This window comes from Protobothrops mucrosquamatus, unplaced genomic scaffold, assembly GCF_001527695.2.
Source record: "Protobothrops mucrosquamatus isolate PMUCROS unplaced genomic scaffold, P.Mucros_1.0 scaffold_178, whole genome shotgun sequence".
Taxonomy (NCBI): Eukaryota; Metazoa; Chordata; class Lepidosauria; order Squamata; family Viperidae; genus Protobothrops; species Protobothrops mucrosquamatus.
This window is the reverse complement of record NW_015386254.1, coordinates 175,599-202,035: the sequence shown is the minus strand read 5'-3', so window position 1 is coordinate 202,035 and position 26,437 is coordinate 175,599. Positions and strand designations below refer to the sequence as shown.

At 38.2% G+C, this 26,437-nt stretch overlaps 1 protein-coding gene across 2 annotated transcripts in view; it reads left to right on the top strand.

Moving 5' to 3' along the window:
* PACSIN2 (protein kinase C and casein kinase substrate in neurons 2) overlaps nucleotides 1-25,830 on the top strand; it is a 31,366-nt gene extending 5,536 nt beyond the window's left edge. The window contains exons 3-11 of one of the 2 annotated variants that reach the window (XM_015823548.1): nucleotides 3,700-3,856; nucleotides 8,123-8,358; nucleotides 9,729-9,884; nucleotides 10,835-11,010; nucleotides 14,017-14,137; nucleotides 16,824-16,948; nucleotides 19,689-19,805; nucleotides 20,336-20,535; nucleotides 23,832-25,830. In XM_015823548.1, the coding sequence (XP_015679034.1) occupies nucleotides 3,700-3,856; nucleotides 8,123-8,358; nucleotides 9,729-9,884; nucleotides 10,835-11,010; nucleotides 14,017-14,137; nucleotides 16,824-16,948; nucleotides 19,689-19,805; nucleotides 20,336-20,535; nucleotides 23,832-23,944 (1,401 nt within the window). In that variant the 3' untranslated portion in view covers nucleotides 23,945-25,830. The remainder of the gene's footprint in view (nucleotides 1-3,699; nucleotides 3,857-8,122; nucleotides 8,359-9,728; nucleotides 9,885-10,834; nucleotides 11,011-14,016; nucleotides 14,138-16,823; nucleotides 16,949-19,688; nucleotides 19,806-20,335; nucleotides 20,536-23,831) is intronic. The other variant, XM_015823555.1, reaches the window with a different exon arrangement.
* The last annotated feature ends 607 nt before the right edge of the window (nucleotides 25,831-26,437 follow it).

Below are 26,437 nucleotides of genomic sequence, written 5' to 3'. Positions count from 1 at the left end.
CACCCATCCGGCACCCGGCAATACATAAGTGGGTTTTGGGTTACAGTTTGGGCACTCGGTCTCTAAAAGGTTCGCCATCACTGACCTACTGTAATCAATCGACTTTGAGCACAATGAAATTATAATATATATATAAAACATGAACATAAATAACAACAAAAAATAATAAAATGAAACAATAAACCAAGTCAGCAAAGTCATGAAAATGCACACTGGGATAATTTGATATTTAATAGCAGTAGCAATTAGACCTACACACTTATATACATATATGCTTATATACTTACTTACCTATTTATATACAGCACTTACATATTTATACTTATGCTTATTGGATTCCAGAAGGCCACCAGGGAGAGAGGAAGTCTGATTTCTAATGAGAGACTATTCCAAAGGAATTGTACCATTATATAGAAGAAATGCTCCCTTAGCTTTAGCTACTCTCACCTTCTGGAAGTATGGAACCATTAGTAGTTGTTCCCTATAAGATCTAAATCAAGCTATTGTAGTTGGGAGAAGATAGTTCTTGTAGAAAATTCAACACCAAGACATTATAAGACAGCACTAACAGCTTAAATTGTAGATGGAAACTTACCAGTAGTTACTGCAGGGTCTAGAGAATTGATGTTATATGCTTTCATTATTGGGAGTTGGTAAATACATGCCATGGCATTCTGGACTAATAGTTTCTGATTTGGTTTAGGGGCAACCCTGGGTAAAGCACACTGCAATAATCTAATCAGGTGGTGATTAGGGCATGTGTCACTAAAGCTAGGTCCTTCTGAATGAATAACAGAGTTGGAAGGGACCTTGGAGGTCTTCTAGTCCAACCACCTGCACAAGCAGAAGATTCTATACCATTCCAGACAAGTGACTATCCAGTCTCAAAAGCTTCCAGTGATGGAGCACCCACAGCTTCTGAAGGCGAGCAGTTCCATTGGTTAATTGTTCTCGCTATCGGGATATTTTTTCTTAGTTCTAGATTGCTTCTCTCCTTGATTAGTTTCCATTCATTGTTTCTTGTCCTGCCTTCTGGTGCTTTGGAAAATAGGTTGATCCCCTCTTCTTTATGGCAGCTCCTCAAATATTGGAACACTGCTTTCATGTCCCCCTTAGTCCTTCTTTTCACTAGACATACCCAATTCCTGTACCCGTTCTTCAGGTTTTAGCCTGTAGCCCCCTAATCATCTTTGTTGCTCTTTTCTGTACTCTTTCCGGAGTCTCAACATTTTTTTTATATAATATGGTGACCAAAGCTGGATGCAATATTCTAAGCGTGGTCTTACTTAAGGATTTATAAAGCAGTACTAATACTTCATGTGATCTTGATTCTATCCGTCTGTTACTGCAATCTAGGATTGCGTTTGGTTTTTTTGGCTGTTGCCACACATTGCTAGTTCATATTTGAGAGATTGTCCAGTAGGACTCCAAGATCCCTCTCAAAGTTACTGCTCTTGAGCGAGGTTTCATCTAATCTGTAATATTTTTTTTGCCTTAGTGTAAAACCTTACTTCTCTCTACATTGAATTTCATTTTGTTAGATAGGGCCCAGTATTCAAGTCCGTTGAGATCCATCTGTATTTTGAACCTTTCTTTTGGAGTGTTGGCTATTCCTGTCAGTTTAGTGTTCTTTGCAAATTTAATGAGTTCCCCTTCTATCCCCTCATTTAAATCATTTATGAAAATATTGAAGAGTACTGATCCTAAAGTGAAACCTTGGGGTACCCCACTGCCCACCTCCTGTCATGTGGATTTAGTTCCATTAAGGACTATATGTTGAATACGGTTTGTCAACCAGTTACAAATCTATCTGGTTGTGGTGCTGTCTATCCCACATTTTGATAGCTTTCCAAGAAGTAGGTTGTGTCTCCATCATTTAACCATAACAGGCTTGTACAAACCAAAGGTTCATTCTTCTTCACTTTAGACTATCATGGGTGATAGTCTGTCCTTCAGAGCTCACACCCACAATATGTTGGAAGATATGTGAAAACCGTCTAGGGTTTTTTTTCCCATGCGTCTCAGTAAGTAGATGGATTGAGGAGAAGCTCCAGCATAAGAATGAAAACTGTAATGATTCAGGAATTCTTATGTAATGTAAAGAGATGTACAAAAGAGCTCTTTTGGAAAGGCTGTTGAAGAATTCTGTTGAGGAATATTGGGCCTAAAATGGAAACTTGGGGTACCCTACTGCTTATTGCACTGGTTTATGACCAGTGCTATCCATTGGTACAATAAGGGCAAAGAAACACTGCTATGAAATAGGCCTCTGTGATGATTCTAGCTTGTGCCCAGTTGGATTCACTCCTCGCTGCTCTCCAGCAGTGCTTTTGGTATCTCTTCACTCATTTCATTTCCATTCTTTGGGGATCCATAAGAGGCAAAAGGACACAAGGGTACAATCTGATCCAAATCTCTACTGTCTTTTTGTTTGAGGCAGCAGCCAAGGCTTCAGCCAGATATGCTTCAGACCAGGGTCCTCAAGTCTTAAAGTTGCCACAAGTCTTAAAGTTGCCACAGTCTTAAAGTTGCCACAGTTGAGGACCCCTGCTCCAGACCTTGAGGAACAGCCCCAAGCTTCCTCTAGATTGAACCTAGTGAAGGTTTCACCAAGGTCCATCAGTTGAATGAAGCAGAGTGATCTGATAGGTCCAGCCTCTCATCCACCCCATGTCTCTCAAGAAATCCCATGAAATTAATTTTGAAATGAGTCAGATTATTACACTAGTGCAGAATATAAGGGAGACTGTACCTAATACTTCTCTCTCCTCCTGTTTTCCCCACAACTACTACTTTGTAAGATGAGTTGGGCTGAGAGTGATTGGCCCAAAGTCACCCAGCCAGTTTTTACCCACCGGCTTTCATGCCTAAGGCAGGATTTGAACTCACAAGCCTCCTGGTTTCTCGCCTGACGCCTTAATCACTAGACCAAACTGACTAACATTGGTTAACGTTTTTGATCAGAAAATGGGCTTTATTTGAGTGCAGTCAAAGCAGATATTCAGATAACAAGAAATTGGTAATCAAGCTTACAAGTTTAGTTGTACTACTGGAAGTTCAATCTTCTTCTTCTTGTGCCATATCCATTATCGGACATTGGCGATCATGTTGGCGATCCTGTTTTTATCAGCAGCCGCACAAAAAAGTGCTGCTGAGTTTTGTCCAAACCAGTCCCTTAGATTTTGAAGCCATGATGTTCTTCTTCTGCCTGGACCTCGTTTGCCTTCAGTCTTTCCCTGGAGGATTAAATGGAGTATGCCGTATTTTTCTGAGTGTCGCATCACATGTCCGAAATATTCTAATTTTCGTTTTTTAATTGTTTTGGGAACGGATTCAGAAGAACAGCACACAGTGTGGTGGCAGCCACTTGAACAGCGTGTGCACAGCGGTGTAGAAAGCAAAGGGAAGACTATTACACTATATATTTCCCAGGAAAATCATGTTAATGGCGGCAAAACCTAACAATGGCCCCGAGTACGGGGCCCCCTTAAATGGGGCAGGGGTGCTAAGAATCTCCCGGTCTGCTAGAAGCATGATAAACCCAAAACTACGAATTGGTACGTGGAAGTTCAATAATGAATCTTAAAGGAAATGCAGACAATTTGATTCCATCTTAAATGCGTTCAGTCAGTTTTCGCCAAATTGGAAACTAGTTTTGACATGGCAAGATGTAGTTGTAAATGTTTTCTTCTTTGATAGGTTGGAAATTACAAGCGGACAGTGAGGCGCATCGATGATGGATATAGACTTTGTGGTGATCTTATGAACTGTATTCATGAGCGTGCAAGAATAGAGAAGGGTTATGCGCAACAGTTAACCGAGTGGGCAAAACGATGGAAACAACTTATAGAAAAAGGTAAACACGATCATACTTCTGCATGTATTTTGGTACCTATTTTGACTACAGAAATAGGTGTTCCAACACTGATCAAACTGGAAGTATTTTAAATTTTAAATAGTTAGTTTATACTTTGGAACTACCAAAGTACCACACGCGAACACTTCCTTCTTAGATCATAATGGCTAGTTTCGAATTCAAACATTATGCATAGTTCTTGTGACAGTATGTAACCAACTTTGTTTGGGCTTGGAAACTGACCAGTGCAAGGTTAATACTTGAGTGGAGATTTCCATGGAATACAGGACTGTAGATGTGTTGTTGGTATTTATCAGGTGTGAACAAACAGATCCAAATGGGAAGAGTTCAAGTAGCTACTTTATGTCTCATTCCTATTTCACAGGAATCTTCTCAGACTTGCGGTTTACACCTGGGCCAGACTAGATAAGGTTCAACAGCATTCAAGTGGGAGGATCGGATATATAAAAATAAATATCAGGACTTAGATTAGACTCAGAAGTTGAAAACCCATCCCAAAAGAAGGTACAGGCAAACCACTTTCATTTCCATTTCCCAAAAATCATCAGTGACATTTGCAAGAATCAAGCTTCAGGACATATTTTTATTAAGTGACCCTGGAAGCTGATTTGTATGAAGGCTTTAAAAAATTCAATGAAAATGTAAAATTTTGCAAATGGCTGCTTAATCATTTTAATCCTTAATCCGACATGGATCCTTTTAGATCCTTCTACTGCATTTGTGGAGGTAATAAGTGACAAAGAAATAGAAACAACATCTTGTTCATACTTTGGAGAAACCATCATTGGAATACATATTTATGCCCAATATCTGTCTTTTTAATTATGTTAAGAAATATAGTTTCATAACAAACTTTACATATTGGAGAGCATCTACAGGTAGTCCTTGACTTACAACAGTTCATTTAGTGACCGTTTGAAGTTACAACGGCATTAAAAAAAAGTGACTTATGACCATTTTTCACACTTACGACCTTTGCGGCATCCCCAGGGTCACGTGATCAAAATTCGGACGCTTGGCAACTGACTTCATATTTACGACGGTTGCCGTGTCCCAGGGTCGCGTGATCCCCTTTTGCGATCTTCTGACAAGCAAAATCAGTGGGGAAGCCAGATTCACTTAACAACCATGTTACTAACTTAACGACTACAGTGATTCACTTAACAACCTTTGGTAAGCTGTGTTAGGAAAAGTCGTAAAATGGGGCAAAATTCACTTAACAACTGTCTCGCTTAGCAACAGGAATCGTGGGCTCAATTGTGGTCGTAGGTTGAGGACTACCTGTACTTTTGCATTGATGTCTATTGGCTGTATTGAGCCAGGTGTGTTCCTGGACAGTTATCATATTTGGGATTGCATAGAAGATACCTTGATTCAGTTCTTGTGGGCGAATATTAAGCACCTCCTCTATTTAGTTTTTTGCTACTGTACCTCCTAACAAGATCTCTTACTTTTTTCAACACTTTCACTCTAATTTGTTAACAATACAGTAGTTCCTTTCCTGCCAATTTTCTCCCAAGATTTCCCTTGCCATTCATCACTGGTTTTCCAAATAGCCTAGTTCTGCACTCTTATTATTTCCATTTGTATCACTTAGATCAGGGGTAGGCAACCTTGGCTCTTTTATGACTCGTGGACTTCAACTCCAGAATTCCTGAGCCAAGCTGGCTCAGGAATTCTGGGAGTTGAAGTCCACGAGTCATAAAAGAGCCAAGGTTGCCTACCCCCGACTTAGATACACTAATTGAATCGTAGGGCTGGGAGGGACCTTGGAAAGGACCTTAGAGGTCTTTTAGTTCAATCCTTTGCCCAAGACAGGAGACCTTGAACAAATGATTGTCCAATTTTTCCTTGAAAACCTCCAGCTATGCAGCACCCACAGCTGTGGGAACCAAAATGTTCCACTGCTTAATAGCTTTCATACACACACATATATATGGTTGATAGAGTAGATGTTACAGGACATTGGGGAAGAGCGATCATGTCATAGTTGAATTCAGCATAATGCAACTACAGGTAACTGAACCAATCGGACTACCATTTTAAACTTTAAGAGTGCTGATTTTAACAAATTAAGAGCAAGACTAGGAAGGATTTCATGGGTGGAAATCCTAAAAGGAAAAACAGTTCAAGATGCTTGGGAAACCCTGAAAAAATAAGATAATGAGGGATCAAGCAAAAAAAAAATACTACAGAGAAAGAAAAACGAAAGACACCAGAGAGACAGCATGATTGCACAAAACACTCTGACAAATTTTGGGACAAAAAGGTCAGATATAAAAAATGGAAAAGAAGCACTTAACTAAAACAGAATACCAGCAAATAGCTTAAATCTGCAAGGAGAGAGTCAGGAAGAGTAAGGCCCAGAATGAACTAAGACTGGCAATGAATGCCAAAAATAATTTAAAAAGGTTCATTTAATATGTAAGGAACAAGAAGAAAGTCAAGGAAGCTATAGGTCCAATAATGGGACAAGATGGCAAGAAGGTGGTGAGTAGCAAGGAAAAAGAAGAACTGCTTAATTCCTTCTTTCCATCTGTTTTTACACAAAAGGAAGAAATAGCCCAACCTATTAAGAGCAGCGCCAAGGGAAATACATCAGGTATACAAGTCAAAATAGGCAAGGAATTAGTAAGAGAATACCAATCCACCCTGGACAAGTACAAATCACTTAGACCAGATGGTTTTCATCCCAGGGTTCTGAAGTAGTTGTCAGATGTAATCTCAGAGCCATTGAATGTAATTTTTCAAAACTCTTTCAGGGGAACTACCAGAGGACTGGAAAACAGCTGATGTGGTTCCAATCTACAAAAAGGGGGGGAAAATGGATCCAGCAAATTATAGGCTAATCAGCTTGACACGAATCCTTGGGAAAATCCTGGAAAAGATAATCAAGCAAAGGATTTGTGAGCACCTAGAAACGAACAAGGTGATTACTAGAAGTCAGCGTGGGTTTGTCAAAAACAGATCATGTCAGACAAACCTTGCTGTCATTTTTGATAAAGTGACTAAATTAGTGGACCAGTGAAATGCTGTGGACTTCAGTAATGCATTTGAGAAAGTAGACTACAACCTACAGTACTTCTTGGTGAGATAGAAAAATGAGAGATAGGTAAATCAAGCACCAGATGTGTTTGCAATTGGTTGATCAACTGTATCCAATGTGTAGTTCTCAATAGAACTTACATCAACATGGAAGGAAATTTGAAGTGAGGTGGGTTCTGTCTTGGGCCTAGTACTCTTCAACATATTCATAAATGATCAAGGAGGGAATAGAAGAAGAACTCATCAAAATTGCAGATTTAAAATAGGGTAGGGTAGGGTAGGGTAGGGTAGAGTAGAGTAGAGTAGAGTAGAGTAGAGTAGAGTAGAGTAGAGTAGAGTAGAGTAGAATAGAATAGAATAGAATAGAATAGAATAGAATAGAATAGAATAGAATAGAATAGAATAACAGTTGCAAGGAACGTTGGAGGTCTTTGTTCAGTTACCCATACCTGCATTATGGTGAATCCTAATATGATATGGTCACTGTCTCTCAAGGTTTCTACAATGTCTACTTCCTCAACTACTTCATCCCTATTAAGAAGTATCAAGTCCAATATAGCCGACCCTGTAGTATATCTGACTCTCTAGTGCTTTGCTTCTGATTTATCTGCGGCTTGTTCAACAAATCATAGTTAGCGTGTTCTGTGAACTGAACTACTGTTTGGTGTTTGGCCACCTTCTTTCCATTAAGTTCTCTGTGAGATAGAGTCATCTTGAGCAAATTGGGACTTCCATATTTTGCTGTCTGATCTAGCTCAGAATTTTATGATAAGCATAGTACTGTTGCAATATGCCATCAGCTAGCACATTAAGAAGATTGTAGTCTTCTGAGTCCTACTTATGATCATACTGTTTTTGGGTTCACCGCTCAATGCAAACAATGGATTCAGATACAGTTTCATCTAAGATATCTAAAATTGCACAGCAATACCTCACTTTGAGGGCAGGATAATTACAGTTGGTCATACTCATTATATAATCCTCCACTTTCAAGGGAATTTTGTACATTGTGCCACTACTTCCCCACCCTCTCTCAGTCAAAAGAACAAAACACTTAATCATTTCTGGATCAACCTGGCCATTCCCTTTCCTGTTCAGCTTAAAGTAATTTGGGGAAAGTAAGAAAAGTAACATGTTTTTCTATTGTGTACATGTGTGTGCATTTTGCAGATATATCATTTTTTCCCCCATTGCATTCAGGGCCACAGTATGGGACCGTTGAAAGGGCTTGGCACGCCTGTATGTCTGAAGCGGAAAAAGTAAGCGAATTACACCTAGAAGTAAAAAGTGCTCTCATGAATGAAGACTTTGAAAAAATAAAGAACTGGCAGAAGGACTCCTTTCACAAGCAAATGATTGGTGGATTTAAGGAAACTAAGGAAGCGGAAGATGGGTTTAGGAAGGCTCAGAAACCATGGGCTAAAAAGCTAAAAGAGGTAAGTAATGTAAAACTGTATTTCCCAACCACCTTGATCAAACGGTGTCCTTGTTTTACTGCTTTTCGTCTGCCTGGGTTGCCTCCAAGTATGGTTTGTTTGCTTTCTACTCAAACCAGCAGGGCTGAACTGATTCCAATGTAGAAGCCGTTGATCTGTTTCCGGGCAGAACCTATTTATTAAAGAAATAGCAAAACTTCATTTTCTTCCTCAAAAAAATAGTCCAGTTGCCTTTTGAAGAAGAAAAAAAAAAGCACCTTTGAGACCTGGATGACTGAACATCTCCATAGACAAGATATGTGGCATCTCACCATACAATATACTACCATGTTTCCCTGAAAATAAGATCGGGTCTTATATTAATTTTTGCTCCAAAAGACGCATTAGGGCTTATTTTCTGGTTAGGGCTCATATTCAGGGAAATACGGTACTAAATGCGTCCGTCTGGCTGATGATCTTAACTGGGGCTTATGTTGGGGATAGGGCTTATATTATGAGCGTCCTGAAAAATCATGCTAGGGCTTATTTTCTGGTTGAGTTTTATTTTAGGGGAAACAAGGTAATAAAATCAGGATTAATAAGCCAAGGAAAGTTTGAATTTATATGTTAATATAAAGTCAGTGACACTAATCAGTTATGCTATAGAAATTATTCCTCTACAGAGTCTTAAGATACCAGTGTTGCAAATCAGGGTCTTGCACAGGTTGTGTTCTGTAACCTGAATTAAGATGCTTTGTAACCCAAGATCAGGCAGTTAACTCAACGAAAAGGTTTTAAACATTTACTCTGGGAATCCTTAACAGAAACTTACATTCCTGAAGATGCGTCCAGAAGCTGAACATTTGCCCATTTACGCCGGTAGAAACAATAATTCTTTCATATCAACTTCTAGCGTGAATTAAGACCGTGTCTGTCCTCCTGTATTCCCATGCTCATCTCAGACAAAGACATTCCAAACTGGCACGTAGCCAGGATATCATGTGATGAACTTAGTAGCCCCTCCCACTGAAGCTTACATAGGATTCACTGAACAGCTAAAACTACATTATCCATAAGCCATCTCTTAAGGAGACAGTGCTTAACCCTTTAAATGCCAAACATTCTAACATACAGTTCTCATCTAACTGGCCGGTCCAGCACAGGTTGCATGAAAAGCATTGTTTCTAAGTCAGGCAGAAGTTCTGTTAATTCTAAATTTCCTTATAAACATGATTTTCTCAAGGCTATAATTTTATGATCAACACGTTCTGAAACACTGTAATCGTTTTCAAGATACATTTCTTCTAATTGTAACAGTATTAATCTTGAAACTTGCTATAGGAGGTGGGGGAATATTGTGAGTTTTACATTTGTGAAAACACATCTCCTAGGTGGAAGCTTCTAAGAAAGCACATCATACAGCATGCAAGGAAGAAAAAAGTGCCATATCCAGAGAGGCTAATAGCAAAGCTGACCCAGCATTGAATCCAGAACAACTAAAGAAATTGCAAGACAAAATTGATAAAAGTAAACAGGATGTGCTTAAGGTAAACTCCATGCATTCTTCTAAACATCACAATCGTTGCTTCTAATGAAAACTGTCTATTACTTCTCTCGTGCTGAACTTGTAAGCCTTTTATAGGAAATGTGCCTAACTTTTGATTCATAAATAAAGATGGATGGATCCTAGGGAAAGAAAAAGGACCGTATTTCATCTACCTTAATGCTGTTGCATGTTCAGTTACTGTATTCTTGATGGTTGTCTGCACACAGACATGTGAGGAGAGAGAGAGAGAGAGAGAACAGTAGATGACTTAACCTGAATATTATGTAACAGTTAATTGTTGCAAACAGATTGCAAACTTGTTACAACTTCAAGATACAGTGAAGTGTTATATACAGGTAGTCCTCAACTTACGACCACAATTGAGCCCCAAATTCTTGTTGCTAAGTGAAACATTTGTTAAGTGAATTTTGCCCCATTTTACGACCTCTCTTGCCACAGTTGTTAAGCGAATCACTGCTGCTGTTAAATTAGTAACACAGTTGTTAAGTGAATCTGGTTTTCCCATTGACTTGGCTTGTCAGGAAGGTGATCACACGAGTCCAGGACACTGCAACAACGGTCATAAATGTGAGTCAGTTTTTTAGCGTCTGAATGTTGCTCATGTGACCATGGGGATGCTACAACTGTTGTAAGTGTGAAAAACGGGCATAAGTCACTTTTTTCAGTGCTGTTGTAACTTCAAACGGTCACTAAGTGAACTGTTCTCAGTTGAGGACTGCCTGTAATTGAGTTTAATATTCACTTTTGTCATCTCATTTTCTGAGAGCCAAAAGCCGTTCTTTATTTCCAAACGGGTTGAAATGGCCCTGCTTAAAGGAACGTTTCGTAACACAGAGGGCAACATGATTGGAATAATGAAAATACAAGTACCCTGACCATTGTCAAATGATATATGCTCATATTGATCACTTGATACTCTTACTTTTAAAGACAAAAGAAAAGTACGAAAAGTCTCTTAAAGACCTGGACGGTGCTACACCTCAGTATATGGAAAACATGGAACAGGTTTTTGAACAGTGTCAGCAGTTTGAGGAAAAACGTCTGCGTTTCTTCCGAGAAGTTTTGCTGGAAGTCCAGAAACATCTTGACTTGTCTACTGTTTCAAGGTAAGAATTAAGGCGGAGGGTGCTGCACGATAGAAGTTGCCCACCTTTTAAAAATGGTTTTGAAGCACCAGGTTTTGCCCCCCCAAAAATGCAGCTGCACCTTTGCTTGTCAAGAATACATTGTATATTTCGTACCTGATGTGTTTCTCGGCAGCATTTTCTTTTTAAAGCCCTAAACCAAGGATAGACAACCTTGGCTCTTTTATGACTCGTGGACTTCAACTCCCAGAATTCCTGAGCCAGCATGGCTGGCTCAGGAATTCTGGGAGTTGAAGTCCACGAGTCATAAAAGAGCCAAGGTTGCCTACCCCTGCCCTAAACTGTAGTTTTGCTGGATTACTTACACTGCGCTATAAAACGGCCTGGCTTCTAAAATAAAATCCGAGAGCCTTTGCTCATGCACCCGTTGAGAAAATCCATGTGATGGTCACCTACTCAGAATATCTGCTGATTTTATTTTGATGGGCCTTAAAAACTTAAAAGAGAATGTTAAACAAGTGCCTAGTTCTAGAGCTGCTGTATATTAGTAATAGAATATTTGTATAGTACCGCTTGCCATTTTACTTTGTAAACATATTAAAGTCAGTATAAATGTATTTTAAAAACTAAGAAAATAAATACTTATAAGACTAAGCCAGGGCTTTTCAACCTTTTCACCCATTGTACCACTTTTAGGATATGGCAGTATTCGAGTACCACCAGTCGCCTAGCAAGGTGTCAAAAACTTGATGACAAAAAAAAAGAAGGAAAAAAGTGATAAAGTACAGGTAGTCCTCGACTGACAACAGTTCGCTTAGTGACTGTTTGAAGTTACAATGGCACTGAAAAAAGTGCCCCCCAAGCCACAGCTGAGAAAGACACCTGCCTGCCCGCCCGGCAGCGCTCTTCCTCCTGTCCGAGGTTTTCATTGTTGTGAGCATTTCTATTGAGGATTGGCAGCGGAGGTGGGGTGGGGGTGTTTGGTTTTTATTCCCCCGTCTGCTGGGTGGTTGCAGCAGGTTTTGGTCACTTCACATGACCGTGGGACAATGTGACCGTCATAAATATGAATCAGTTGCCAAGCATCTGAATGTAAATCACAAGACCCTGGAGATGGTGCAACATTCCAGCTGATCGGCGCTTCTTCTGGGCTCAGCAGAAGCACCAGGATCAATGCCGAGCTCCAGCTGGAGCCTGGCGCTGATCCTGGTGCTTCCACTGAGCCCTGACAGCCCCGAAGAAGCGCCAATCAGCTGGAAAGCGGCACTGATCCTGGTGCTTCCGCTGAGCCTTGACAGCCCTGCAGCTCCTGCCATCTCTCGCTCAGGCTTGTGCAGTGCTGCCACCAGTTCAGCTCATTCCCCTCCCCCGCTACCACTTTTCTAGTATGGTCATGTACCACCTGCCAGGTGCCAATGTACCACAGGTGGTACCCGTACCACTGGTTGAAAAGCCCTAGACTAAGCGACTTAGCAGTCAGTTCTAATCTTTAACGAACCCTACTGTTTGTGTTTTTTAATTTTTAAAAAAAATACTGCAATTAAAAGTGATTTATAAAATTACCAATGCCTAACAGTTAGAACTGTCATCTATTCTAAAGAAATAAAGGCCTAAGTTTGCATAAATTTGCTGACTTGTAGTCATTCTCCCGAAGAGAGGTAAAAGGTTAAAAAATGTGTGAAACAAACTGAAAAGGGCTTGCTTTTCCTTGGTCTCAGTAACAAGAATCTGGAAATGGTCCATTAGTCTAACTTTCACCTAGGAGAAAACAAAACTCAAATCATGTAAAATATGGATTAGTCCAGAATGTCACAAAATGGAAGCTTTTACGGTCATACATTGTAAGTGATATTAGATATCCTTTAGCAAAACATAGACAATTGAGATTTGAGAGTCCGGGGTAGTGTATTCTATATATCTAATTTCCTTGAATATCATTGCAAGGTCTACTTTAAAGAAGTTCTGTTTAGCTTTCTATATTGCATATGAAAGTGAACAAGATCAATTGAGGTTACAAAGTAACTGAAGGACAGGAACTGAAAAAGGGCTGCTGAACCAGATTCACTTGGACACCCTTCTTGTCAGTGGCTGTATAAATTTGCATAATCATATTGTCAATACCTAGGAATGATCTGTGTACTTTAGTCAACTATTTGCTACATAAAATTGAACCAATAATGTACTTTTTCTGATGCTTCCAACTGTTGAGAGAAAAGTCTTCATCATGGTTCAGTCCAAGCCGGGAATAAACAACATGGTGACTGCTTTAGAAAGAAGGTTGCAGTTTATTGAAGAAGAGAGCCAGACAGAAAGATGGCTCTGGAAGAAAAGAGCGAGAGCACATGTAGGGAGTGGGTTTTTATACCCTCTGGGGCTCTTGAGGTTGTTTCCCGTTTTTGTTTGAGGCTTTGTATTTCCTGTGTCATGTATTTTGACCTGAGTGTGCCCCTTTGGCATCTGTGGATTAATCCTATTATGTCCTGTCTTGGAGTTTGGATGGGGGATGTAGGTTTTAGGTGTCTTTGTCTTCTTAAGCTTCCAGTTTCAACCTTCCTGAATGGTTTACATCTGCATTTCTACAGAGCTGGTTTCTGCTTGAGGAAGGGAAACTTGGGGCTATTAAGAAAAACTGGGCCTACTTTCCTGGCTCTTTAAGATCCTTTGAGGAAATATATTTTTCTGCCCTTTTAATATTTCTTTCTCTAGGGGGCTGACTTCCCACACAACATTTTAATTAGATGTATTTTATTTTTGGCTTGGCATGTTTGTTCAATTTTTTTTTCATGTAAATTGTATTTATTTGGTATTAGAAAAAGTAGCAAGATTTCCTTATTCATACATATGAGTACGTATGAATAAGGAAATCTCACTACTTTTTCTAATACCAAATCAATACAATTTTATTTGCATTTGTATTTTCATATACATATTCATATGAATATTCTAAAATGATCCTTAAGCAAACTAATGATTGCCCTATTCTTCTAATTGGATCAGTAATGATTTGTAAAAATATTCTCCTTGCAGCTATAAAAATATTTATCGTGACATGGAGCAGAGCATTAAAGCCGCAGATGCTGTTGAAGATCTAAGGTGGTTCAGAGCTAATCATGGACCTGGCATGTCTATGAATTGGCCCCAGTTTGAGGTAAAGGCTTCACTTGGCTTGTGGTCCTTCCTGCAATTGCTTGAAGCTTCTCTCGTAAAGCTTATAAAAGAAATGTCTTCTTTTTGTTCTTGAAAGAATAGCATAGATGTGCCTAACTGAAGGAAGAATACATATTCTTCCCCAGTACTATAAATCCAGGAATCAAAATAGGGAGACTGCTTTTAATTAAAGCTTTGGTAAATGTAATTTGCATAGCTTAGCTGATTTGATTGATCTTGAAAAATATAAGCAGGATTGATCCTGATCAATTCTAGGAAGGGAGACTTTTATGAAACTTCATGGTATAGGTTTTTGAAATAAAAAAATATCATAGCAGGCAGCAGTGGAGGCAGAATCATAGAATTGGAAAAGACCATCACTATGAGCAATGCAGTCACATGTTGTTGCATTTTATGACAGCGTTACTTAGTGACAACAATTCCTCTTCCTTTTGCTGTCATAAGCAGAGGACTACATACCTGTACTAGATACAATGCACAGTAAGCTGCCCAGATTCTTTTTGGAATTGAGTGGCCTCAACAAATCTAAAATACATAAATATATAAAACAAAACACAGCCTTGAAGTTTCCGGGATTCGGAGTTGATATGAATGATACTTCACACTACTATTTTATATACTATAAGCACATGTTTATTTTGGGAGGCAGAAAGAATCACCCAGGGTGTACAAAAGCTGGACAGTGTACAAGATATTTATGTATATTTAAAAGTTTTGTTTGTCTGATGCTGCTTTTGGAGGTAAGAAGATTGTCTTAAATTCTGGAGCATTTTGACAGAGTATTTTTTTAGTGCTGTCTGCTTGGTGATATCAGCAAAATTAGGCCACAGTCTTAAATTTGCTGTGAAATTATCTAGAATTTGTTTGAGGAGATACACTTGAGCAGAGGATATTAGTAAAATGATATGCAAAACAAATTGGGTATAATATTAATTGTTGATTATTGATAAAATTCAGCATACAGCACTAATTTTTAATTCTAATTATAGGCATATGATAAATTGTAAATAAATAAATATGTTTTGTGTTTCGTCTAGTTGTGAAGTATTAATATACTATTGCATTTGTTACAAGTGTGATAACATAACTTTTAATCTCATGTGTTGTACTTTTTAATGTTTGCATTTTGCCATTTATTTCAAATGCCATAAACAGCAAGCTTTTGTAAAAACAGATAAAAGTTTTAAAATGAGTTACAATAAAATATCATTTTTCCTAACAATCATTTTATTTGCTTTTCATGCAACAAGGATGAAGTAAGTGTTAACTTTACGTAGAACAATATTTTAATTTTCTTATTTAAACTTCATAAAACACCATGAAACCTCTTTGCATCATACTCCATTTTAGGTATACCTTTTCAATTTCCTTCTGTTATTATTTATTTCATATACACTTACTTACTTAAGTTTAGATGCAGGCTTTCCAAATCATAAGATTGGATTATGATTAAGACATTTTAAGGACCAAAATCAGCCATCTGCCCCTAAAAAAAACAGACAGGAACTAACTCTTCTGCCACTGTCCTTTGAAAAAGCTCTTTGAAGAAACTGATACAGGCATGTCAGGTCAAAGGGTGTACAAATAAACATTTTATGTGCCTAATCTTAAATTATACTAAAGGCCAGAGATCATTTTGAACCTTGAGTCCTTGGTTTTGCTTATATAGTTCAGTGCATATCAATTATGTGAAGGGAATACTATTTCTTTCATGTTCTGTATGTATGTTTTAAAGGAAAAATTTTGAAGTACAGGATGGGGCTTAAGATAATATGAAAGAAATGTAGAAAAGCATTGGGGCATGATCAAACTAGTGCAGTGGTTCTCAACCTTTTTAATGCCGCAATCCCCAACCGGTCGTAAGTCGAGGACTAAACCGGTCGTAAGTCGAGGACTAAACCGGTCGTACGTCGAGGACTAAACAGTCGTAAGTCAAGGACTTTCCCTGCCTGGGAGCGCCGCGCATGCGTGGTTCCGCCCCCTGCGCCGGCCGAGGCATAGCTGGCAAGCGGCAGAGACGGAGCAGGCCGACCACCAGCTGGCCCAACCCAAGGGAGGTAAGACACCCGCCAGAAAAGGGGAAAAAAATGGTGGACAGCCTTGCTTGGCGACCCCCGTGAAATGGTCGATCGACCCCAAATGGTGTTGCGACCCATAGGTTGAGAACCGCTGAACTAGTGCTTTCATTTTTTATTTCAAACCATAGACATGGATCCTTAGTATAATGTGTCTCAATTGACAAACAATGAATTTCAGTAGGCTAGAAATTTGGAAACAAAGATTGCATTGTACTAGGCACAATTAGGATGAGTACTTAAATTGAACTTCTGCTTAAAGAGACAAAATATGTTACCTCTTTTGTCTATGATAATCTTAACAAAGAGGATCTTTCCTACTGGGTGGATGTGATTTTGAGCCAAGGGAAATATTTCAAACTCGTTTTGTTGCATTGTAATGTTAGTAAGTTACTTCTCTTTAGGAGCTTTCGCAGTAGAGGACATTCATCTATAGTTAAAAACAGGACTGGAATTATGAAGGGCTTTTGTCCTAGCTTTGTAGATCTTATCACGTTGTGTTTAGATATAATGGAGATCTCCAAACCAGTGTGGGCTGATGTTCTCTGATAACAAATTTCTTCAAACATTTTTGTGGTTCTTTGTAAATAGGACTGGTCAGCTGATCTGAACCGTACTCTAAGTAGAAGGGAGAAAAAAAAGGCAACAGATGGTGTGACTTTGACCAGTATTAACCAAACAGGAGATCAGCAGTCGCCGCATAACAAAAATAGCAGGTAGATTATTTTTGTAATTTTATTTACTCAAGTTTCAAATCGGGGTGTGCAAATACTTAGAATATTTTAGAAAGAGATCAATTGGAAGTCCCACTATCTCAAGGAAAAATGGGAAATAACATTACATGGACATGTGTTAAACTTTGTGGCACTATTACAAGTATGATTTGTAGCCAAGAATGCACAAAAGAGACAACAGCTATAATAGGGGTCTAACTGTAGACAAAGGAAAATTATTTCCATATTCTGCCAGATTAGTGGTGGATGAACAGCAGTACACTATATCTTGCCAAACATAGCTTTTACCCAGGCTTTATAGCCCCAGATTCAGTTTTTTGGAAATGCTTGAGTTTTCTACATTAATTAATTATTATATCTTCTAATGTTATGTCCATCTGTGCAAAATGATAGACTTGTGTAGGGGAAATTCAGGGGCCATTCTCATTTACCACTGTATGCCCAACCCCCCCCCCCCCAAAAAAAAAAAAAAAAAAAAGTCTAAAGAGCCTGTAAGTCTCTTTACTGTAAAGTCAGTTTGGGACTTTTGATAATTCCCAATTTAATTCCCAATTTAAATATTTTTTAAATTACAATTGTGGTTAGGAAGGGGGTAGCAGCAAAGTTACCAGAGTAACATAACTCTGATGACCCTGGTAGAATAAGGGATTTTAAAAGGTGAAATGAATGCCCCAAATGTTGCAGACATTATAGCATCTTAAAATTTCACCTTCCCCCAAAATCATGACATACACCCCCCCCCCACACACACACTATTTTCTGGTGCTCTATCATTAACCTGCCCATGGCCCCTGGGCAATGCACATGCAAACTGTAAGCCTCTCTAGGCCAAAAATATTGCTCAGCACTGTAGGTTTTTTTTTGGGGGGGGGGGGAATTCTTTTTCAAGGTGCTTTTGGTTTCCTTTTATTAACATAAACAAGGTATGGACCTATTTTCATTTTCAATTATCTATTTCGTGAATTAGAAAGGACTATTGGTCAATGCCTATGTATATAATAAATAGAACTGAGGATTTAATACAGGTAGTCCTCGACTTACAACAGTTCGTTTAGTGACTATTCAGAAGTTACAATGGGACTGAAAAAAAGTGACTTGTGACTGTTTTTCACACTTATGACTATTGCAGCATCCCCAGGGTCTCATGATCAAAATTCAGATGCTTGGCAGCTGACTCGTATTTATGACGGCTGCAGTGTGTCCCGGGGTCATGTGATCCCCTTCTGGGACCTTCTGACAAGCAAAGTCAACCGGGTAGCCAGATTCACTTAACCATGTCACTAACTTAACAGCTGTAGTGATTCACTTAATAACTATGGCAAGAAATGTCGTAAAATGGGGCAGAACTCACTTAACCACAGAAATTTTGGGCTCAGTTGTGGCCGTAAGTCGAGGACTGCCTGTACTGGGTTAACATTAAGGAACAATTGCCATCTCTTTTACTTAGGAATGGAACCATGTGTCTTAAAATCACTTACTTATGAGGGGCTGCCCTGCAGCCGTAGGGGCAACCACCGGAATTTCTGTAACTCCTGATATTAATTCCAGATGTTGCCAATATATAGAATTTTTTCCAGGTTTAGGGGGCTGGCGAAATGTAATTTATCTATATCTCTGATGAATAAGTTGTTTCCAATCAATGTGTGGCCCATTAAAGTTTAGCTTTCATAACAATGGGAGTGTTTCTGATATAAATGCCTTATAGAATACAGGATCTCAAAGCTTTGTTTATACTCTTAAATGACTTGGGATTTTGTGCTGTCTTTAGTACATCAGCATATGTTGAAAAATCTCCTAATACATGAACAATGTATTTAACAAGCAGTGCTTCTTCAATATAAAAGTCTCATTTAAATCTGGTTTCTTCACTTTCATTTTATTCTCTTACGACAAGAAGCAACGGTTGGAAGCTCGTTAAAGAGAGATCCTACCTGTAACTAAGGAGAAATTTCCTGACAGTGAGAGAACCAATGGAATAGCAATGCAGGAGCAGACTAGAAGACCTCCAAGGTCTTTTCCAGCCCCGTGATTCTAATTGTATTATGATAGGTGTTCAACTACCAAGTGCTTTTCTCTCTTAACTTCCTTGGAGATACACTGTTTTCCTAGGCGGAGTTAAGACCTGTTAAATCAATAGGAACTTTGCAAAATGAGTACCACATTAAGATGCTACTTTGAAATGTTTTCAAATACTTGTTTTCAAAAGATCCAAAAGGTATTATTATAATAATGCCAAATTTAGTAACTGTCCTTCTTGGCAAGAAATTAGCCAAATAGTTGGCTCCATTTACATTATAAATGATAAGGCCTGGGGAATGGACCTTTTCTGGTTGCTGGTAATTGTACTTATACCCACAAACTCTGAAGCAGCTCTTCATTTTTATTGCTTATCAGATTTACTTTTATATTAGTTATTACCGTTGGAAACATTCATTGTTCACTGTCTACCAATGTCTAAATTGGATTGGATTTACTTTTTAATAAACTATTGTAACTGAACAAAACCGTTTCTGAAATGAATTAAAAACATCCATCTTAGAAGGAAGATTGAGGAAGAGACGTGCTGACTTGGAAGCATTAGCTTTTATCTTTAAATAAAGATTTTTTAAAAAATAATAAAATAGAAGAAATAAATGAACGTACATTTCTGCTACTACCTGTTTATATATGTTGGCTCCCTGAAATGATAGGGTCACCTTAATCCTTTTTTTCTCCCAAATAGCAACGTTAGTGTCCCGAGTAACACAGTGCAGTCAGTACAGCCAAGTTACAATCCCTTTGAAGATGAAGAAGATTCTGGAAGTACTGTCAGTGAAAAGGAGGACAATAAAATCAAAAAGTTGGTGAAAGACTGCTCTCAACTTGTTTGTCTTGCTTACACTTCTCTATCCAGGGTTTCCAACTCTGGGTTTCTTCAAAACCATTGTGTGCATGAAGTCCTCGCTCAGAGGTTACATACCTTTTGCAGACTTGACTAACCTACCGGTGCTCTCCTACTGTTTTATTTTCGGATTGGTTTTTCTTCACTGATTCCACAGACGTGATCTCTGGTAATGTGCTTTGAAACCATTGCTGGAATTTTTTCACTGGCTGTATTCATTTGGATATGTTCCCTTAGGAATCTCTCTTTACCACATAACATTTGTCTTTAAATGAATTATCTTTCTAGTGTTGATGTTGAACTGTTGGTTAATAGCTTATACACACACTCTTTACGCTTCTCAGTGTGCTGTTAATACTGACTTTGCTCTGGTTGTTTGACATAACAAAACATATCATGATTAAATAGGAGCCCTTGTTGGCTGCAATAGTGGCATATTTACAGCTCTTGCTAAATCAAGCTAAAATAATTTACTCTTTTGTGTTTAGTGTTAGCAGCTATGAGAAAAACCAGAGTTTGACATCTGAATGGTCTGATGAAGAAACAAATAATCCGTTTTCATCCAGTGAGGCCCAAGGAGAATCTAATCCATTCGATGAAGATGTTTCCCCTTCTACAGTGGAAGTGAAAGTACGAGCCCTCTATGATTATGAAGGCCAAGAGCATGATGAATTGAGCTTTAAGATTGGTACGTCCTATTCCGTCATATTAATTATTTTTCTCCCCTAGGAAATGGCAAGAAACTACAGGTCTATGATGTGTCGGCATTTTGGAACGTTTGTGGTGCTTTTAGAAATCAACTGGTAAAGAGAAAGTAGCCTTCCCACTCAAAATTTGTGGGAGGTTTGCGTGTACAAAGTGCTAATGTATACACACAAGTCATATGAGAATTCCTGTATCTGTAAAAATAAATATGGCAGTATTGTTACGATGGTTGGTTGCACAGTAAGCCAAATATTTAGACTGAATTTGGCATTTTTATTCACTTATAGAGTCCTTCCCAACAACCCGGAGTAGGCAGTGTTTTTTGATGGTGTTAAAGATATCGTTGCAGGGTGTAAATTGCTCCAAGTAAAGCTGACTTTTGTAAGCGACTGATGGGGATTTTGTCAATGTTGCTGACGTTCAAATGGATCTCCAGGTGTTTTAAAATCGCACCCAAGGCGTCACTTGGTACTGTCTTTGCTTTCTTTTGCCACAGTAAATCTACTTCTATTTCCAGGTCACTGTACTTTGCTATCTTTTTCCAGTTCCTTCTCTCATATTCTGCTGTCTTCAGGCGCTACAAGATCCACTATCCAGACTTTTTTTTTTTTTGTCTTTCTTATCAACAGTTGTTAAGTCTGGGGTGTGTTATGTGGCAAATGCTGGTCTGTTTGCATTTTAGAATTTTTGAGGTTTTTTTAGAAATTGAGAGAGAAATTAACCCCTTTTCCCATTAAAATGTCTGCATTTGTAAGAAGCAGCAGTGTATACATTTGTCATATGATAATTGTTGTGGTTGTAAAAATGAATATGGCAATACCATTTGTAAAAATGAATATGAATAATTACTTTTACTACTACTACTACTATTGGCTTTGAGCCAGCCTTGACTCCTGGGGGCTGCCTGAATTACTCCCTGACATTTTCTTGGCAACATTTTCAGGAGTAATTTGCCCTTGTCTTTTTTTTAAACCTTTTGATTGTTTTAGTAAAATAAAATAATAACTCCTCACTTTAAAATTAAGACTACCTACTGATTGATTGTCTTTGGAATTACATGGGAAGGTAAAATAACTACTATTTGCTTTGTCGGGCACCTGTCCATTTTTCTTCATTGAATTTTTCCTCTTTCTAACTGAAGTGGAAAAAGAATCCCAATTTCTTTTTTGAGAAAAGAAGGGATATTTCGAAAATCTTAAGACCCTATTTATTCTTTCTCTTTAATAATTAAAATGAGTTGCCACCATAGGAATGATTGTTAACAGACAGATTCTGCACATTCTGGGAATGTGCCATAAGACCTAAAATGGGGATAGCTCGCTATTTTCATAGTTTTATTTTGGAAAAAGATGGCACTCAACCAACTTTTTTTTCAGGTGAAACAAAGTAGAACAGACATGTCAAACACAAGGCCCAGGGGCCGGATGTGGCCCGCGAAGTGGTTTCATGTGGCCTGCGAAGCCATCCTGGAAACAATGAGGGAATGGCCCCCGCTGCCTTGGCCGTGGCCCAGGCCGGCCAGGAGCCAGTGTACAATTTTGTGGTGGCCATCTATGCTGAAACACATTCAGTCTTAGCTCCACAAGGCTGTGTAGAAACAGTGAGGAACCAGTCCCTGCTGTGTCGGCCCAGCCCCCTGGGTGCATGCTGGGGAGGTGTCACCCTTTGTGAGGAATGAAGAAATGGACCACGCCTTGGCGCTTGCCCCGGTCCCACCCCCTTCTGCCAGAGACCCTCAGATCTGTCCCACTCCTGCCCAGGCCCCCACAGGCACCCTTGATGCGAACGATGTAGAGCTGGCCATGCCCACCCAGTAGGCCACACCCACTCCATCCACGTCCACCCAGTAGGCCGCACCCATCCGGCCCCCCAAGGGCAACCACAATGCTGATGCGGCCCTCAATGAAATTGAGTTTGACACCCCTGAAGTAGAATAATAAAGATGTTATATCCCTCTTATGACCCAATATGCTATTAACAGCTTTCCCTTGAACCAAACTTGGTCTAAATCACATAAACATCTCAGTCTTGGTTTGCAAATGCCACAGCATTTGCCTCCAAGGGCACTTCAGACTAATCTCACTTTGTCTACAAAATCAGTTACTGTTTTTAAAATAATAGCAGTAGAGGAAAAATATAGTTCTGTTTAGAAGCAATAAAAAAGATTTCCTGCTTTACTTCACTTGATAAGCATAAAGCACTCGCAATGCATATGTCAACGCTGCTAACATTGGATGTTCTTGCTTTGACAACATATGAAGATGCAGCCTTTTTCTTTCTTATGCTTTACTCTTAGAATTAGATGCTGCTGGGGGAGGGTGTCGGAATGTGGTGGGAGTTAGTTAGACATAACAATATTGTACTAGTGTGTGAATTTAGAGCCTGAAATAAGAGATAAGAATTGTCAGGTTGCAGAATAGGAGGGAAAGCCTGCATTTCAAGCTAATTGGAGAATGTGATTTATGACTGTTAATTGGAGGAGGGAATTGTGCTTTGATAATATGTGCTCAGGGGAGGGGAATCCAGTTTTTGGCTTCAGCTATGTTAGTGCCGAAGCTATGCTACTCCCATAAAGATTCTTTAAGGTAAACAATGCCTCGAAGTTCTTTGAAGAGTTTCATCTGTCAGAACCATGACAGCATATTCGATAATAAGAGAATATTATAAAAATAGTGTTAATGTTGGAAGGAGAGCCAGTTTGGTATAATACTTTTAAGACACCAGACTAGAAACCAGGAGATTGTGAGTTCTAGTCCTGTCTTAGGCATGAAGCCAGCTGTGTGACTTTGGGCTAGTCCCTCTTGTCCTGTTAAAAAAAAGCCAGGACAAACCATTTCTGAAAATGTTATCAAGAAAACTGTAGAGATTTATCCAGACAATTGCCAGGGGTCAATAACGGCTCAAAGGCACAACCTCCTATCCCTACCCAAAAACAATCTTGAATACTTCTAATAAGGAAGAATTATATTTAAAAAGCAGGTTAAAAAAGTGGACTATTAGGTTTTAAATGCTAGCTGATGAATGACTATTGTAAAACCATTGTAGATGTCTTATCCCAGCTGATATTAGATTAATATCCAATTATGTTTTGTATTTGGTTTTTTTTCTTCAAGTTGTTAATCTGCTTCTTGAATAGAGCTTGGGGAAATTAAGGGATCAATGTAATTTTCCTATAATTTACTAGTAGAAATAGTGAATACTGTAACTGCTATAGAAAGACAACATTTATCCACATTCTGGTATATATGACTTGTCAGTTTACTTTTTTCTCTCCCATAGGAGAAGAGCTAACTAAAATAGAAGATGAAGATGAACAAGGATGGTGCAAAGGTCGTCTGGCCAATGGACAAGTTGGGCTCTATCCTGCAAATTATGTAGAACCAATCCAGTGACAAATAATTCTGAACATGATATAATAACAACCAGTCAACATGATGCCTGTGGTTCACTATAAGAGGAACTGAAATATATCTATTGATCTATCTACGTATATATCTTTTAATGCAATGAAATGATTGATTCCTATGTTCCTTCAGCAATCTCCAATGGTTCAGGCTGAAACCTTAGGAAAAGGTTGGCATCTTGATAGCACAAAGTCAGCAAGAAAGTGACAGCATTCCTTGTTATCATATTTTATGATGACTTTTTTATTTTGTTCCAAAATTTGCTAAACCGGTGCCTCGTTTCCTATATTTTGGATGTTAGCTTATGTCCACTTTTGTTCAATCAGTAATGACTTGATCTTCGTAATTTGAAATTTAATTTTTTAACTGCAACACTGCATTTGTCAGCAATCTGTGAAAAATGCATTTTTAAAACGTAAAGTTATGTAGCATTTCATTTTTCATGCATGGTCTACTTCATTAGCTGTTACATAAATAATGACTCAGAAGTATTGTCCTCTCAATCCTGTACTCTATTTTTTTCATGCTGTCAGCATGGCTTAATAGTGTAAAATGCCATATATACTACAGTGTCTATTGCCAAGATTCCAATAGAATTATCTGCAAATATTAAGAATTCACCAAGAATTAGTTTTTCTTGGTGAATATTATTTTGACACTTGAAATCTCTTATTTCCTAAAGGACAACATCATGTACATTTTAAAGATTTCCCCATATTTCAAGAATGTCACTATAGAAAAAAATATAAAATTATAAGATTTACATTCTGCAAGTTAATGATTTTATTTGATTTGGAAAGTTAAACGTGAAGTTTATTTTTTCATGCCAGAGACTAAAATGTACTGCCTTTTTACTGATATGCTCTTTAAGTTATCTATATGTATATATAATTTGATATTAAAATTAAGGAGCATGTGTTAAATTAGAAAATCTATTGTATATGCCTTAGATTTCAGATTGAATCTGACACCAGAATATCAATGTTGAGTTTTATTAACTTCAAGGGAAAGTTCACAGCGGCTTTTCAAGTAAGCAAAGCAACTTAAAATGCAGGCCTATTTAAATTTGCTGTTTCATACATACACATTTAGATATAAGATAGAAGACTTAGCTTGCGCCAACCTGTCTACTGTGAATGTAGCCTTCCTCTTAAGGGATAACAACTCAGTTTCCCCTTCCACATTATATATTATAATCAACTGTAGTTATCATTCCATTTTTCCTCACACCCAAGTATCTGCATGAACTCTCTCATATCCACTCTTGCAAAAATGTGAGTTTGACCTTCCTTTGTTACAGCAGGACTCCTCTTTGTAATTGGCACTGGGACCAGAGGTATTAGAGTTCATTGTGTACCTTTGTAATCTTTTGACAGAAAATTTGTCCAAAGCACACTAAAGTAAAACAAAAAATATGCTGTGATCTAAGCCCTTAAATGATAATATTGGGGTTTTATTCTCAAGATCTATAATTGTTAATTAAAATGTGATTCCAAATGCAAAGTTAATGTAGATTATTGTAGCAAAACACTGTAAAATCTTGATTTGCGGATCAGCTGTAGAAATGTCAGACTATAGATTTACAGACAATTTAAGCAGCAAAATTGTGAACTTGTTTAAAATGTTGCTTTATAGAAAATTTAGAACTTATCAGATAAGTAGAAATGATGTTTTAGGGAATCACACTGTAATTGAAATGACAGTTGAAGCTGAAAATACTGTAAGTGCTTCCTGACTATTCCATTTGTCTGTGGAAATTTACATATTTATTAATGTTGAAGATTAATTATATTAAGTGGGTATTCAATCTCTGTCATGTTGGTATTCCAGCATAATTGTTCAGAAATGGAAAGTTTGAATAAATGGTCAAGAATTAGTCCAGAATATTTTTGACAGTACACTATTTTAAAAATAAAAAAAATGAACAAAATTTTAGTACCACATAAAGTCTATATATTTTTTTAATCATAAACACTGTATTTTTATTTTCTCTGGATTATACCGAGAGAAATTAAATCTATTTCTTCAAGCTACTAGATGCAGAATGACTAGTCTGAGTAAAGCATGTGGTAAAAGAATGTGGTAATGTGGTAAAAGGTGCCTTCACTTAAATACAAATCCCCTTATATATGGAGTACTGCTAATGTGGCATGTTAAAATATAAATATCCTGAAATGAGACTTTTGCATTTTTATGCCAATTTATTGATTTTTGTAAACAGCTGATTACAATATAACCAGTAAAATAATGAACCAACGCATAATATGAAATCTACCAACGTTCCACTTTTCCTGACAATCTGAGGCAACTTTCCAGTTAAAATCGCAGGCTAAAAGCTCTGTGAAACAGGCCTATCTTTTCCACCATTCCAAGTGCCACCATTTGGGATGATTCACACTCTAATGGAAAAGCATTGACTTCTGCTCACATATGGTGTGCCCATCACATATGGTGATGGAAGGCTATCCTTAGTATTTCTAC